Source organism: Poecilia latipinna, unplaced genomic scaffold (assembly GCF_001443285.1).
Source record: "Poecilia latipinna isolate Pla-1442-1.1 unplaced genomic scaffold, P_latipinna-1.0 Scaffold1242, whole genome shotgun sequence".
NCBI lineage: Eukaryota > Metazoa > Chordata > Actinopteri > Cyprinodontiformes > Poeciliidae > Poecilia > Poecilia latipinna.
In genome coordinates this window covers 298258-312994 of record NW_015113858.1, presented here as the reverse complement: position 1 = coordinate 312994, position 14737 = coordinate 298258, and the positions used below count along the sequence as shown (strand labels likewise).

Below are 14737 nucleotides of genomic sequence, written 5' to 3'. Positions count from 1 at the left end.
AATCCACTTAAAATGACGGCTCGTCATTTTAAGTGGATTTACCATATAAACTCTACAAAATCTTTAAAAAAGGAAACTAAATAGGGCTGCAGAATATATTAGACATATTCTGCAGCTTCAATGTGCCGAAGTCACGCTCATAAAATAGCCAGACCTTTTTTTATTTGGTTTAACTACTACATTTTTTTAACTTTCCATTTATTCAAGTGAACTCTAAGTTCTTGAAGAAAAATGTATACTGACGCATTGTTTTGTAAAAACAATTAAGAAAAATAATTGTGAAAGATGTTAATGGCGGCATTTTAGAAGAAAAATCTTTCAATAATTTGAGCTGAACTGAGATACGCAAACGCTCTCGATCTTTAGTTTCCTTGAACTTACTTGATCTTTAGTAGGTTGAGGGACTTGTTCTGGGACAGAACCTCTCCGGTCTTGTTGCGGTTTATATAAACAGAAAACCCGTTGGAATTGAACCCAAACTCTTTGGCCACCTGTGGGAGACAATATCTGTTACTACATGCATATGAAATGTTTAAATTGTTGACGTCTCACCTTCTAAAACACAGGTGTCAAATTCATTTTCATTCAACATTTGTGGCTCTGAAAGTTGAGGGTTTTTTCTGGAAAACCTTGTTGCTGACTCTTGTTCTAGAGCACAAGCGTCAAACTCCAGGCCTGGAGGGCCACTGCCCTGTAACTTTTACATATACCTCTGCTGCACCACACCTGAATAGAATAATTAGGTCATTGGCAGGACTCTGGAGAACTTATCTGTACAAGAAGGAGGTAATTAAGCCATTTCATTCCAGTGTTTTGGCACATCTAAAAGCTGCAGGAGAGCGGCCATTGAGGACGGTAGTTTGACACCCCTGTTCTAGAAACTTATGCTGTGCCAGATTTGGCTCCTGGATTTGACTCGTTCTAAACGTTTTCCAAACAATGACAAATCATGCCACTAGTTCTGTAAAGGCTAAACATCAGTCACTCAGTCAAAGCAGATTAGCAGAGAGCTTCCTGGGATGAGAGCCACTCAGCTGGTTAATAGTCGCTCCGCTCTGACCCGATGAAGCTACAGGAAGCTCAGAGTGCAAGAGGGCCTGCTGTATATCCCATTACAGGTAGAACAGCAGAAAGTCAGGCGGAGACCGACTGGATGATGATTATTTAGGAGTTACTGAAGTCCGACAGCTGATGAACCTTTGATACTGAACCTTTTCTAAAAAATCTAAAAATCCTTTCAAGAAAAAAATGTCTTAACATGTATTATGAGTTAATTAGAAGTTTTACAATCAATTTGAATATCTTTACAAGAAAGTGTGCAAGGGGTTCGGTAGATATCGAAGCTGCAGAACTGACACCGTCTCTGCTCTGCCTCACATTCACAGGTTCGGTTTTGTTTTATCTGGCAGCTGATCGGCAGAAATTGAAACCCGTTCCTCCCATCGATCTGAAGGCTACACCATCCTGCTGCATCCCAGATACATGCATTTTTGATGAGGCGCTGCAGCAACGCTCTGCAACATCTTGATCTATTTTAGGTTTTACAAAGTTAATGCTTCAAACGCAGCTATAATTATTCTGCTAGGCACTTTAGAGAGCGGTTTAAAAAAAAGGAAAATGAGAAACAAGCAAACCCAGATTCAGGGTCAAATAAGTCATGTCTGAGCTAAAAAGAAAGAAAGAAAAAAAAGCCTGTCCAGCCACTGTGTTGAAAAGTGTGGAAATATTCAGCACACAGAGTGGACTTTTTTCCCCACAAGGTACTTGTCAGTACTGGAGGCCTATAGAAGAGCGGTGCAGGACAGACCTGAAATGAGTCTTCCTGCATTAAGAAAAAAACAACAACAACAACAACAACAACAAGCAAATACAAAAAATACCAGAAAAGAAAACAAGTGGAGTTTCTTCAATACTTTTTCTTGGTGGGGTTTTATCTTTCTGATAAAAGTTAAATCTTGGTTTGCAAAAGACCATCAAAAAAGTAATTCATGCAAGGATCACACCCGATTACCATCCATTGAGGTTTTTAATTTTATCCAATCGCTAACTTTTACCTGTGACATATGGAATACGCCGGTTTGATGCTATTAAAACTTACAGAAAACCTCCTGCGCTGTAAACAACCATCCTCCACTGTGAAGAGAGAGAAGTCTCGAGCCGAACGAGGTGGCTGTTAACATTAAATCAATATTTGAGAGTGTGGCCAACACGGACCTAGCGGCTTCGGTCACTTTCTCTGCTGCTAATTCTAAAGCAGCATCCGCAAATAAACTGTAATATAAATCCAGGTTTTTCTGTTCATCTCCGTCATTGTTCACAACTTCTCCTTCGGTTTGCTGATTGGTTGAAATTCTACCAGAGAAATTCACTTCAATGGGAGAAAGTTCAGACGGAGCAGTGAAGGCAGATGAGAATCAAGCAGAATTGCGTAGGAAGGTCAAGGCGAGGCTACATGAGGCTTGGCTCTGTTGCTTACGTTATCTCCACCCGTTTTCTTAAGAAGGCTGAAAGCAACAGTCTCATCTGATACAATAGACATTTGTTTACATTTCCAGCTAAACACAACTTGTTTGGATTAAAGTTTCAAACTGTGGGTTTTTTAAAAAAAAAAATCTTAAAAAGCTGGTTGCATCCTGTCACCAGACTTTAGATCTTCGATTTGTCTCCCTTTTAAGTCCAACCACCATCTTAAAAGAGGATTTCAGTAAAACCAAAAGATAACAGTTGCTGTAAGTTTTCCCGACAAAATCCTCAAATCCTAACAAACCTTGTGAGCATGTTTCATATTCAAGTCACATAACTGTTAAGAGATCATGCGTGGACTTTTCATCCTTGCAGAAGTTCTTTGATAATCATCCTCTTAGTGCAAAAGTAACATAATAAGGCAGCTAGTTAGGTTATTTTTTATCAATTAAGTTACACACAAGGGAATAACAGCCCTGTAACAAGCTGACGAACATAACTTTTTAAATTATATAGTTTAAAATACCTTTGCAGGTGTTGTCGCACTTGAGCATGAGTCGGTTCATGACCTCTTTGGAGACCATTCATAACTTCTATGACCACCGATGATTCAATGTGATTTTTTTAACCATCTACTCACAGTAAAATGTTCAGTAATGTGATTATATCATTCTAGTAAATAATACCTATCAGCAGGAAGTTTCTCAGTGTCTTTGATTTGATCAGAGGTTGTAATCCGTCATATTTTGGCCCAATCATTACTCAGTCCCATAATACGCAAATAAACTGTAATATAAATCCAGGTTTTTCTGTTCATCTCTGTAAATAATTAACCAAAGTGCTTCACCTGATGTACGACGGTTGAGTAAATGAAACCGAAATAATTTATCAACCAGAATGAACTGGCGAAAAAAGGAACATTAATCCAGAACTGCTTTTTGCTTGGTTTTCTCTTCGTGTAGACAAACTGCTGAGTGATGCTGTGTGCTGTTGCATGTTAATGCTAAATACCTGTAACTAGGTTTAAAATAGAAAACTCCCCTTTTAAAACCAATGAAGTTATCCATTACGTCTCTATGTGATTTGTGCATAGTGTAAATTAGCTTTGCTCCTGCCCCACTTCTTGCTGTGAAGTGGAACCTAAAGAACGTCCATCTATTACTATCAATGAGGTCATGCTTAGAAACAAAACTACATTGCTTGTTAGCACATCTGTTAAGAAAACAGCTGCAAATAGCCCTTCTTATTAACTGTGTCATATCAGCTTGTTACACTCTGTATTATTTAATATGCTTACTTAAATTTAATAAACGTAGCAATTGTTCACTCTTATGTTCAGGTCTACGTTTTGAATCAAATATTACAACAGCAACCCTGTTAAAAGTTGGATTCTTTTACAGCAAAAGAGATAATTATAGTTTATGCTATAAATAAATGCAGTTTACGCTGACTGAAAGGCAATGAAGGGTGGCTTAAAATCACATTGGTTTGAGGTAAATGAGTAAAATCCAGTAAGGGCTCATTTCTTTTTTTGACTTGAAAGAGTAGAACACACTACACATGTGATTGTTTTATATCTGCACTCTGTACCTTTTTCAGAAAAGTAGCCGCTGTCTCCCTCTTGGTGGAAGGGATTTTCTTCATCCCATCCGGGGACTGCACCCTGATTATCTGCATAATCAAACATAGAGGTTAATTCACTTATTGGTGCAATGTTGATTTTTAAAACGCATCTGCAATTGTTTATGAACTAAAGCCCCCCATGTCAGTTTGTCTCCCCTTGGTCGCCAGTAAAGCATAGACTTTTCTCTCCTTCTCTCCCCGTCAGTATAGTGGAGTAATAACATTATGACTACAATGACAGTGCAAAAAAAAAAATGGCGTTAATGCTACTAATGGCCATGAAACCACATGTTGGTCACAAACACGATATTGTCCTTAAATTTCACTATTTCTGTTTCTGTTCATCTGCGCTGGCTTAATTTAAACCAACAGATCAGTTAGCCTCTTCTAAATCCACCAAGGATATTCCTGCTAATGTACAACTAAAGGGACTAAATACATAAAACTGTGACTCGTATGTTTCTATTATAAAATATATATATATCAGTCTTTGAAGTTTTCATGTAAACAGCGGTCATTTCTTTTAGTCGGATGTCCTAAGAGGAGCTATGAGCTAAGTTTAGGCAGTGAGCTGAGCAGGCCGCAGCCACTCTGTGCTAAGGTTAGCTGACGAAGCTAATTCTGCTGCCTCATCGCTCCGGACTCTAGCCGTTAAACGCACCAAGCCGTCCAGATACTTACAATGTTATCCCCCATGACGCCCGGCTCGGAGCTCCAGGTGGACAACGCTGCGCTGCGACACGGTTACTGCAAAAGTCACGAAGCGTCACTGAATAGCAGTCAGCGAAACTCCATCACACAGCTCAAACACCGGTGTTACACACATAAGTGCCCGACGGTTTATGCCAAAACACAGCGTAGCTACGCTTCAGCCGCATCGACGATGCCGCCATCTTGATCAGGGCAAGTTAGGGTAGTTTGATGATCTGATCAATAGTCAGGCCTTCATATTTGAACATACATTATTTGTTTCTACTGTAATTAATATGTAAACATTTCTACACCTTTTCATGTCAAAAGTTTATGCTTTTCTTGGCTAAAACTAAGTGTCTATTTATTCCATTCTTTAGGCAAAAGATCAATAAAATAATCTATTATTTTAATAAAGAAAAAACCCACAAAATATATTGTGTGTTTCTTGAAAAAAAAATAAATAAAACCATTTAAATAATTAAAATAAATGCATTACAAATCAGTTATGGGATCAAAATCGCACTTCAGCCACTTTTAGTTGAAGTCTTCGAACTGATTACTTATCAGACCATCGAAAAAAAAATCTAATAAAATACTCCCCCTCCCACTCCCCAGCCCATAATTAAAAGGCAATGTTTGATTTTAAAAAAGGAAACGTCTCCAAAAATAATGTATTTATAACATAGTACAACGACGTTACACGTGACCCATAAAGCATCGCGAGAACATCCACCATATTGTTGGAAATGCAAACCTGTAAACATAAAAGGCTTGTCTGAAGAAAACTCTAAAAAGTTAGAGTTATGAAGACAATTCAAGTGAAAAGGGCATAAGAAATGAAGCATTGCAAAGTTAAGCAGTGCAGATGGATAAAAAGAAGCACGACGGAAAATGATTGAAAAGAAAATGTCCTTCTCCAGGTGAGTCTGCAGATACAACCACGCTGACTGACTCAGCCAGAAGTCAGAAAGCTTCTCTGGATGAATCATATGTTTGAATGCACTGCCCGCATTTTTAGTTGATGCTTGTTTTATTTTTCTGTGGAGTCCAGAGGAAGCTGACTACAGTGTCAGAATGGGGTGAGGAGGTTTATTTCTTCCTGTTCTTAATGTCCCAGCAGCTCCCCTCTATGATCAAAAATTTAAGGCAATAAATTATTTAAACTGGACACAGAATAGCTGAACAAGTAAAAAGCATATCTCAAGTTATTATGTCCACATATAGTTAGGTAAATAATCATAATTTTAACTAGATTATAATTATTAAGAGAAATTGTTGCCCATTTTAATTCTCACTAACTTTATTCATGTTCACATCAGCCTTTAAAAAGACCCAACCCACCAACCTTCTTTAGATGAATAAGTAAGATAAAAATGTAATAAATTATTTTTAACAAAAAGCAGTTTCATTTAAAGTTTACCTAACTCTGGATTGAAATCTCACTTTTTATCCTGTTGAACAGGTGAAAGATGGCGGCTGATACACAATGTGATAAAGGGGTTTGGATGGAAAACAGTGGAATCTCAAAGTCAGCGGAGAGAACATCTGTGTTTGGCGAAGAAACCACCAGATCTTCACATGAAGGTGACTATCTTCTGTCTGAGTTAAGCAGAAATTTGTAAAAGAAAAAAGCAAACTTCCAATGCATGAACACCTGGAGGCTAAATGTCCAGTAATTTGTCAAAAGCGCTACAGTTAGTCCCAGAAACATCAGCCATTGTTAACTAGAAAGATAAAGAAACCATAATTATCTGTAAATATTTGATTCTAAGAAACATGCAATGCCTTACACTTATGGGTTCCTCAATGGACTCCTCCAGTATGTGTAAAAAGCCTAAAAATAATTATAATTTTTATTTTGTTGTGGCAAATAAAATATTTGATTAAATCCATTAGGTTTTAGCATCCAATGAGAAGACTATTTATATTTTTACCCACTAGTTAGTTGCAATAGTAATGTCAGACTCTTATTTTAAGCCCTTTCTGTTGTATTGTAGAAGTAGGCTTTAAACTTGGAAAAAAATTAATTTGTATAATTGCTACAAATTTTCTGCAGAAACCTGTTTGGGTGAGGATGGGCCTTAAGTTGGGTTTTCTTTGGGGTCCAGGAGAGTTAAAATAAGCAGCTGCAGAGATGAGCAGTTATGTAAATTTGAATATTTGTAAGCTAGCTCACTGCATGAATGATATGCAGCAAAACAGGAAGAGCTGCAGGGTAGATTCTGAAAGCAGTTTGTATGCATTTATATTTCCAGAGAGCTGTTTGTCTGAATAAAACCAAAGAATCACTCCTCTTTTAACTCTGACTGTTCCTCTTCTTCCACTTCAGCAGGACTAAACTTTTATATCTTAAACACAACATTCAAATTCAGTCACTCATTGTTTGTTTATAAAGTTATTACAACATTCATATTTCTGTCATTACAAAATCCCAGTTAACCCTTAAATCCATGTGTCTCCTGAAGGTGATCAGCAGATGTTGGTGGTTAAGGAAGAGGTTCCTGATCTGTGGAGCTCTAGTTTGGACCAGCAGAATCCAACGCTGTTCCGGGTGAAGAATGAAGACTGGAAAAAGTTGACTAACCCGGATGGAGAGTTGCTTATTGATCAGGAAGAGCCCGACAACACCGATTTTCCATTCACTGTTGTTACGGTGAAAATTGAAGACGACCATGAGAACCTTCTCTCATCAGAGCGTCAACACATCAAATCAGAAGATAACAGGGAGGCAGAATCTCTAACCAGCTGCTCACCTGAACAGATGGGAACAGAAGTTGGCAGAGAGGACCACAGAGGAGCAGAACCAGACAGAAATACCTATTTAAATCCAAACACCGATGAAAATGCTTCCACCTCTTCTGAGACTGAAGCCAGTGGTGAGAACGATGATGACGAATGTGATGATAATCCGTCAGGTTCTGGATTTGAACAGGAAGACGGCGATGAAGACTGGGAGGAGACCAGGACGCGTCAGGCAGGAGGAAATTCCTCCAGCTGCTTGGATGATGCAAACTTTTCTAAAATAGAGCAAAATTCAGATTCTGAAAAAGTCCTCAGTGAGAATAAAGTATTTGTGTGTGACGATTGTGGTAAACCATTTTACTATCTGTACCACCTTAAGCGCCACATGGCCCACCACAAAGGAGAGAAACCATTTCAATGTGACGAATGTGGTAAAAAGTTCACTTTGAGGGGAAATCTGAACCAACACATGACGATTCATAAAGGAGAAAAACCTTTTGCCTGCAACTTCTGCGACAGACGCTTCAGACTGAGCAGCCTTCTTCAATCGCACGTAGTAACACATTTAGGGGTGAAAGCCTTTAGCTGCCAGCATTGTGGAGAAAGATTTACTCGAGAGGGAGCTTTGAAGAGACATGTTGTACGGCACACTGGCGTGAAACCGTTTGCTTGCACTATATGCGATAAACGATTCTACAGAAAGCCCGATTTGAAGTGTCACATGCCGGTTCACTCGAGAGAACAGAGAGCCAGCTCTGCACCGAGGAACTTTGCTTGTGACGAATGTGGCAAAAGATTCATCCACAAGTGCCATGTAACAAGACACATGATCACCCACACTAGAGAAAAAAACTTCAGCTGTGATGTTTGCGGTTTGATGTTTAAGTGGCAGAGCGCTTTAAAGAGACACGAAAAGAGATTTCACAACCAGTAAAAACTGCTCAGATGCCTTTCCTCGTTAATATATTAGGACGGGCTTAATTGTGGGAACCTTTTTGCTGAGTGATAAGATTATTGCTGAATTACCTCCATTGTATGCCCTCAGGTTCTGCACAAGTCTGGTAATATACCATACACTTCAGTCATTTAATATTTTTCCAAGTTCAAATATGAAAGAATGAAAAGAATTATGGGAAATTGAGTATAATTATTAACTAGACTTAATTATACAAAGGACAAAATCTGAATTTTTAAAGAATCAATGGCTTCTTGCATTATTTGTCTTGAAGATGTATCCTTTGTCTTTGAATAGAAACATCTCAATTTAAATTGTAAACAAAGATATTGATTGATTTGCTTGTGAAGGATGTTATTCATTTATTTGACCAGTTTTTACCCTAAATGTTTTGCCATTCTTGCTTTAGTTGTTCTCATAAGACTTTAGGATTAAAGCACATTGTTAAAAAAAAAAAAAAAACTGAAGACAGAAAACCTTTTGACTTTATTGTTATCATAGAAGGAGGTCCTTGAAACATGCAGAATAAGTGATTATAGGTCATGGGGTAAGAATTTATTAAATATTTTCTATATGGTTTCTTACATTATGTGTTCAATGCAGTGGTAACTTTTTTTTTCTTACACACGAATAGGTGAAAATCTGTCATATGATTTAGTTAAAAGGTCTGTACTTAAAGCGATGAGGACAAACTGTGGCTGGAATGATGATAATTAATAAAGCCTTAAAAAGGACTTTTGTTGTGTGTGTTTATTGAGTCGCTGTTTCTCCTCGGAGGTTTAATTTAATTCAGTTTCAGTGGTAATTCAAAACAAATGTAATCTCAAGACAAAATAAAAGACAGATCCAATTCAAATCCAGAAATGATATGAATTCAAATTAAAAAAGACTTTATTGATCCTAAAGGAAAGTTAAATAAAATCATATAAATCTAATCAGACCAGTTAATTAAATAAGTGACAAGTAAGTTGGTGGCTTCAAATTTTCTTCAATCAAGATGTAGCCGACCAGAATCAGAGGATGGGAATTACATGCAATGTTGATTGTGGGCTTGATTTTTTTTTCTCAAGTCACATTTTGTGACTTTCTAAAATGCTTTTAAATTTATATAAATTTCAACATGACAGCTGTCACAGTTTTAACAACTTAAAAAATTATATTAGATGGAGCTGCTCGGTGTCCGAGAGGAGCAGGTTGTTGGTAGAGACCAAACGGCAGGTAAGAAGAAAAAACTATATGAGGATAATTAAAACAACAAAAATACTTTATGCCAAAGGGAAATTAAATGTTGTCGTAAGTCATAGAAGTATCTTTACTCTTTGTGGATGGCGACACCAAGGTCTCTATGCGTTGTAGTTTTGGAGCTGGAGCAGTTCTCGTGTGATCCAAATCAGGGGTGGAAATTAGCACCCGCCAGGGTTGAGAAACACTGTTATAAGGTTAGCTGCTAACCGGAGTCCAAGAAAAGCGAGAGATACGGATCAGAAAAATTACGACAAAAGCTAAAAAGCATATAAGCCCATTCAGAAAAAATGTGTCAAACTATCCGATATGTTTACCACACAAACTGACCGCTGAAGCAGATTCAGCAGCGGAGAAGGAGGGAGAATTGGCGATTCAGGGGTTTTATTATCGTCGGAGGAGGATGATTGAGAGAGACCAGGGACAGATTGAGGAAGAGTTCAGATTAGCTGCTGAACCTTGTGGAAAACAGCTATTGATACCATTTATAAATGACTAGACACATCTTTACTATCGGGGGAGTTGTAGCCAAAATGTGGGTTGTGTAGTTAAAGTTTGCTGTAGTAACTACTTCAAATGAACTTATTTCACTACAATCCTGTTAAGGTGTCCATGCTTTCTGTTAAATTATTACGTGTATGGTAAACTTATTGTCAGTAAATGGGTTTTTATAGAGTTAAGAATAAATCATATATTTTATATAATTAGCCTTTACTGGTGGGGTTTGTAATTGAAAGAAAAAAACAGTGGCTGGTGAAATGTTTGAGTGGCCGGTAAAAAATGTTCTCTACAGTCACTGTGGCTGGTGGAGAAACTTTTTAATTTCCACCCCTGATCCAAGAAACCACCTTTTAATGAAGTGTCATAACTCGTATAAAGGTTTCACAAATCAAAAACTTAGCTTTAAATATTCTGCTAATAATTGACAATAATTTAGTCCAGGTTTAAAGTTATTGTTTTAACTAGAGTAGGTGAATGATGCTGAAAAATTAGTCATACGACTTTTTAGAAATGAAAAGTGTGCAAGACACTTGTAGATAAGGACATTTTCTCAGCACCAGAAATGTTCCGTTTCAACCCCTGGTTAACAACCTATTAACGTGTTCCTCGTATTTGTCTTTTAATGATAAAAAGATATTAGCTTCAGTTTATGGAAAAAACAGTGTGAAAAACCTGCTAACCTTACGTTTTTTCCCAGATTCACTCATTTATGGTTGGTTTAATCAGTGAGGGAGACATAAACTTCTAAAGTTAGTGCAACAGAAACAATTGTGGGATTATAAATGATCCTGGTTAACGATTATATCCATGTGTCTCTTGTAGATAAACAGAAACTTTTGGTGGTTAAAGATGAGGATTGTGGTGTATGGAGCTCCAGATTGGTCCAGCAGGACCGAAAACTCCTTCAAATCAAGAATGAAGAGGAAGAACTGAGGTTCAGTCAGGAGGGAGAGAAGTCCGCTGTAAAGATTGACCATGAAGAGAAATTTGAATTTTCAGAACTCTGTCAAATCAAAACTGAAGACGACAGAGAAACTGAAGCTTCAACCAGTAGCTCAATGAAAACAGAACATGGTCAACTGGACTGTGGAGGACCAGAACGAAATAGAAAATCAGATCCAATTACTCAAATACAGATGAAAATTCCTCAGAGTCTTCTGAAACTGAAATCAGTTATATGAATGATTATCATGACAATCTTTCAGGTTGTGGATCTGAAACTAAAGAGGGTGATGAAAGTTGGAAAGAAACCCGGGCGTCTCAGTCAGATGTAAACAGCAGTGTTGGAGGTAAAACTGGCAAGAAACGTTTCAGCTGCCCACAGTGTTGTAAACGGTTTACATACCGGCTGTCATTTCTCAAACATCTGACATGTCATTCAGGACAACACACTCATAAGAAACCATTTGCTTGTGAGGACTGTGGCAAAGCATTCAGGGAACAAACTAGTCTTAAAAGTCACATGAGGATCCACACTGGAGAAAAACCTTTTAACTGAAGGGATTGTGGCAAAGCATTCAGTGAACAACAAAATCTTAAGTGTCACATGAGGATCCACACTGGAGAAAAACCTTTTCCTTGTGATAAATGTGGTAAAACATTTAGATACTTAGATGGTCTGAAGGCTCACATGACATACCATACAGTTTGTTTCTCACAAACTGTGTGAGAAACTGTTTTTCACAGTTTTTCTCACACAGGTGAGAAACGGTTTTGGTGTGAGGAATGTGGTAAAACATTTGACTTGGGGAACTCTGAAAAACCACATAATTCATAAAGGAGAAAAACCATTTGCTTGCAGCAACTGTGACAAATGTTTCAGGCTTCGTAGTGATCTCCACAGACGCATTGTAATCCACACAGGGTGGAAACCATTTGGTTGCAGTTATTGTGGAGCTTCTTTCACTCACCAGGGAAATCTGAATAGACACATTAGACACCACACAGGTGAGAAACCGTTTTTCTGTGACTATTGTGATAAGAGGTTTTCTGAAAATTCATATCTGACGTGTCATGTGTCAACTCATTTAAGAGAACAGAAGATAGCCACTGGAATAAGAAGGCATGCCTGTAATGAATGTGGTTAAAAATATACTCGAAAGTATATCTTACAGCACACGAGTACTCACTCAGGAGAAAAACCTTTCAGCTGCAGTGTTTGTAGTGTGAGTTTTACATCCCATGATAGTCTGAAGAAACGTACAGTCAATAGAAACTGCTCAGTTCAGCATTTGTTCAAAAATGTTTTGCGATACACATCTGAACTAGTGTTTGTTCTACAGTATTGTCAGTGTTTTCTGTCATTTGTACATGTATGCAGTTTGAGTGGTGGATTTGAGTTGTCAAACTTTTTGAAATAAAGCAATTTCATATTAAAAGTTCAGTTTTGAACTTTCTTCACTAACTTTTGGTTTCATTTATTGTTTCTGAACACAGAAATGTCACCACAACATCAAGACTTAATCTTTTTTTTGCCAGAAGATGGCAACAGGGAGACACTTAAAAATGAAATTTACCAAACTAAAGAGTGTTTTTGGTTGATCAAAAGTAAATAAATAAATAAATAAATAATAACAAAAAACTTTTGTTGTTTGTAGCACCTGAGGTGACAGAAATCCACCTAGCCAATCAAACTAAAATCCTAGTGTGAGTCTGGAAAGGGAATTTAATTTTCATCAGGAAAGCACTTTATCGGAATATATATATATAAACCCATTCATCTGTTATCTAACACGTTTGTCCTGGTTCTGGTGCCAATCTCCAACAATCAGCAGGTGAGAGATGGGATCCATCAGGTTTCAAGGTTGACAAATAAGGCAAACAACCAGCCACACACAGACTGGGAGGAAGCCGGAATACCTGGAGAGATCCCATAAATGTACATGAAAAAGATGGACACATGGAATAACATATCAGTCTTATGCCGCAATATAAATATCTGTTAAATAATTTCGTTTAAATTATTTTATTGTGAAAATCTAATGTTTGAAAGCGGAAATTGTTCTTCGAGTCAACGCTTTACTCGTCATTCATTGGTTAGTATGTAGGAAGTTACTGAATGTAAAAATGAAAACTTGACTGGGTAGGTCCAGACAGAGAAAACGTCTTATTGTTTGTTGTGAATGTCTCAGTCTGTCTCTCAGAAAGTCTTCATGAGGACCCTTCCTCAACATTTGTTTTTAAATCGCCGGTCATCTGTAGCTGACGCTTCCTATTCAGAATGTATTTAGCCTTTATTAGCAAAGTGGCTGAACTGTTAGCCACCGTGGAGCTAAAGCAGCTAGTAGGGAGTTAACCAGTGTTTCCAACGTGAAAGTCTGTAGAGGTTCATGGTTTAGAGCCACATATTCCGAGTTTGTGACACTGTGTGGGGAAGACCACGCCGTATGCGGACACCTCCTCTAACGTCGTTATCCAGGTGAGGATCGAGAGACTGGAGAAAGTTAGAAGTGGACCCAGAACTAGTGACCAAGATATGAGACTATACACTGCAGCTTCAGCTCTGCTACAGTCTACAGTTTCTCTTAATATAATTTAATCAGATGCCGATTGGTGTCTGATTCCAGTTTCAGTAAAAAAAAAAAAAAACCCTGGAGATCCGGGTTCTATGGCTGAAACTTTGACCTAGGCTGAAGACAAATATTGTGTAAAAGGGAATCCCAGGTGGAGCGAGGATGACTGAGATGATGAAGGTTGAAGCAGATGAACCTGGAGGGTCCAGCTTGGAGTCTCCCATACCTGCAGCATCCACATCAGAACTGGAGGAGGAAACACAAGACAGCAAGGATATCAGTAAGTTTTCTATGATTAAAAAAAACAGCTGTTGAATTGTGGAAAAGAGTCTAAACGAACATCAAATCCCCAGCCAATATAATAAATCTGTAGTTATCCCACCAGTCAATTCAGCACAGGCAGAGTACATTCTGAACAGGTTCATCATGGGTCCTTTTCCATAATCTAACATCAGATATGACTTCTAACCACTTTGTCACCAAAAGAAAAGAAATTGAAGTTTAATTTTGGCTGTTAATTTAAATAAGAGAATGGAATATAAAACATACCAAGGGGGGGAATCATACAACTAAGAAGAAAAACACTAAATTACACATACAGCACTGACATTTCAGATCAATTTTCAATGACATTGTGTAGGAGGAGATGCAGGGATCTCACTGGGACTTACCACATCACAATTTGAATAAAACCACATTGTTTCATGCCTTTGAAATTTAGTGTTGAATGATTGCTTGTGGTATAAATTAGCTTGACAATTTTTACTGCGTTCACATATTATATTGCAATATACTGCTCCAGATGAAGGAAGTGGTGTTCTGAAATTTTCCAAATTTCTTCTGTTTTAGCTAATTTGCATGCTTCATCAGACAAAGCAAAGTAAATTTTCAGATAATTGCATTTATTAAAAAAAAAAAAAAAAAAAAAAAAAAAAAAAAAATTTTTAAAAATTTTTTGGGGCCCGTGGGAAAAAACAAGGTTTCCCCTTTTTTTTTTAATAATTTA

General features: G+C 37.6%; 3 protein-coding genes and 1 pseudogene across 6 annotated transcripts in view; 3 read left to right on the top strand and 1 right to left on the bottom strand.

Annotated features, from left to right (window-relative positions):
* The window catches only part of nploc4 (NPL4 homolog, ubiquitin recognition factor), a 16845-nt gene extending 11907 nt beyond the window's left edge, over nucleotides 1–4938 (bottom strand). The window contains exons 1-3 of the mRNA XM_015054271.1: nucleotides 4768–4938; nucleotides 4054–4134; nucleotides 382–491 (exon numbers count right to left, since the gene is read on the bottom strand). Of these exons, the coding sequence (XP_014909757.1) occupies nucleotides 382–491; nucleotides 4054–4134; nucleotides 4768–4782 (206 nt within the window). The 5' untranslated portion in view covers nucleotides 4783–4938. The remainder of the gene's footprint in view (nucleotides 1–381; nucleotides 492–4053; nucleotides 4135–4767) is intronic.
* A 560-nt stretch (nucleotides 4939–5498) lies between these two features.
* On the top strand, nucleotides 5499–9210 carry LOC106960905 (zinc finger protein 599-like). 2 transcript variants are annotated; one of them, XM_015054291.1, is made up of 3 exons: nucleotides 5499–5699; nucleotides 6242–6363; nucleotides 7245–9210. In XM_015054291.1, the coding sequence occupies exons 2-3, from the start codon at nucleotides 6249–6251 to the stop codon at nucleotides 8453–8455; spliced, it is 1326 nt and encodes a 441-aa protein (XP_014909777.1). In that variant the 5' UTR covers nucleotides 5499–5699; nucleotides 6242–6248; the 3' UTR covers nucleotides 8456–9210. The 2 variants fall into 2 exon arrangements, with proteins under 2 accessions (XP_014909777.1, XP_014909779.1); XM_015054293.1 differs by lacking the exon at nucleotides 5499–5699 and adding an exon at nucleotides 6034–6141.
* A 429-nt stretch (nucleotides 9211–9639) lies between these two features.
* LOC106960894 (gastrula zinc finger protein XlCGF17.1-like) lies at nucleotides 9640–12579 on the top strand (annotated as a pseudogene).
* A 690-nt stretch (nucleotides 12580–13269) lies between these two features.
* The window catches only part of LOC106960901 (zinc finger protein OZF-like), an 8764-nt gene continuing 7296 nt past the window's right edge, over nucleotides 13270–14737 (top strand). The window contains exons 1-2 of one of the 3 annotated variants that reach the window (XM_015054287.1): nucleotides 13270–13637; nucleotides 13873–14011. In XM_015054287.1, coding sequence (XP_014909773.1) covers nucleotides 13894–14011 — 118 coding nt within the window. In that variant the 5' untranslated portion in view covers nucleotides 13270–13637; nucleotides 13873–13893. Of the gene's footprint in view, nucleotides 14012–14737 lie in introns of all 3 variants that reach the window. The other 2 variants (XM_015054286.1, XM_015054285.1) reach the window with 2 other exon arrangements.

Excerpts from the sequence above, each read along its gene's own strand:
- LOC106960905 (XM_015054291.1), top strand. The coding sequence starts at position 6,249 with ATGGCGGCTGATACACAATGTGATAAAGGGGTTTGGATGGAAAACAGT. Across the intron at positions 6,364-7,244 it reads CACCAGATCTTCACATGAAG|GTGATCAGCAGATGTTGGTG; the intron begins GTGACTATCTTC and ends TGTCTCCTGAAG.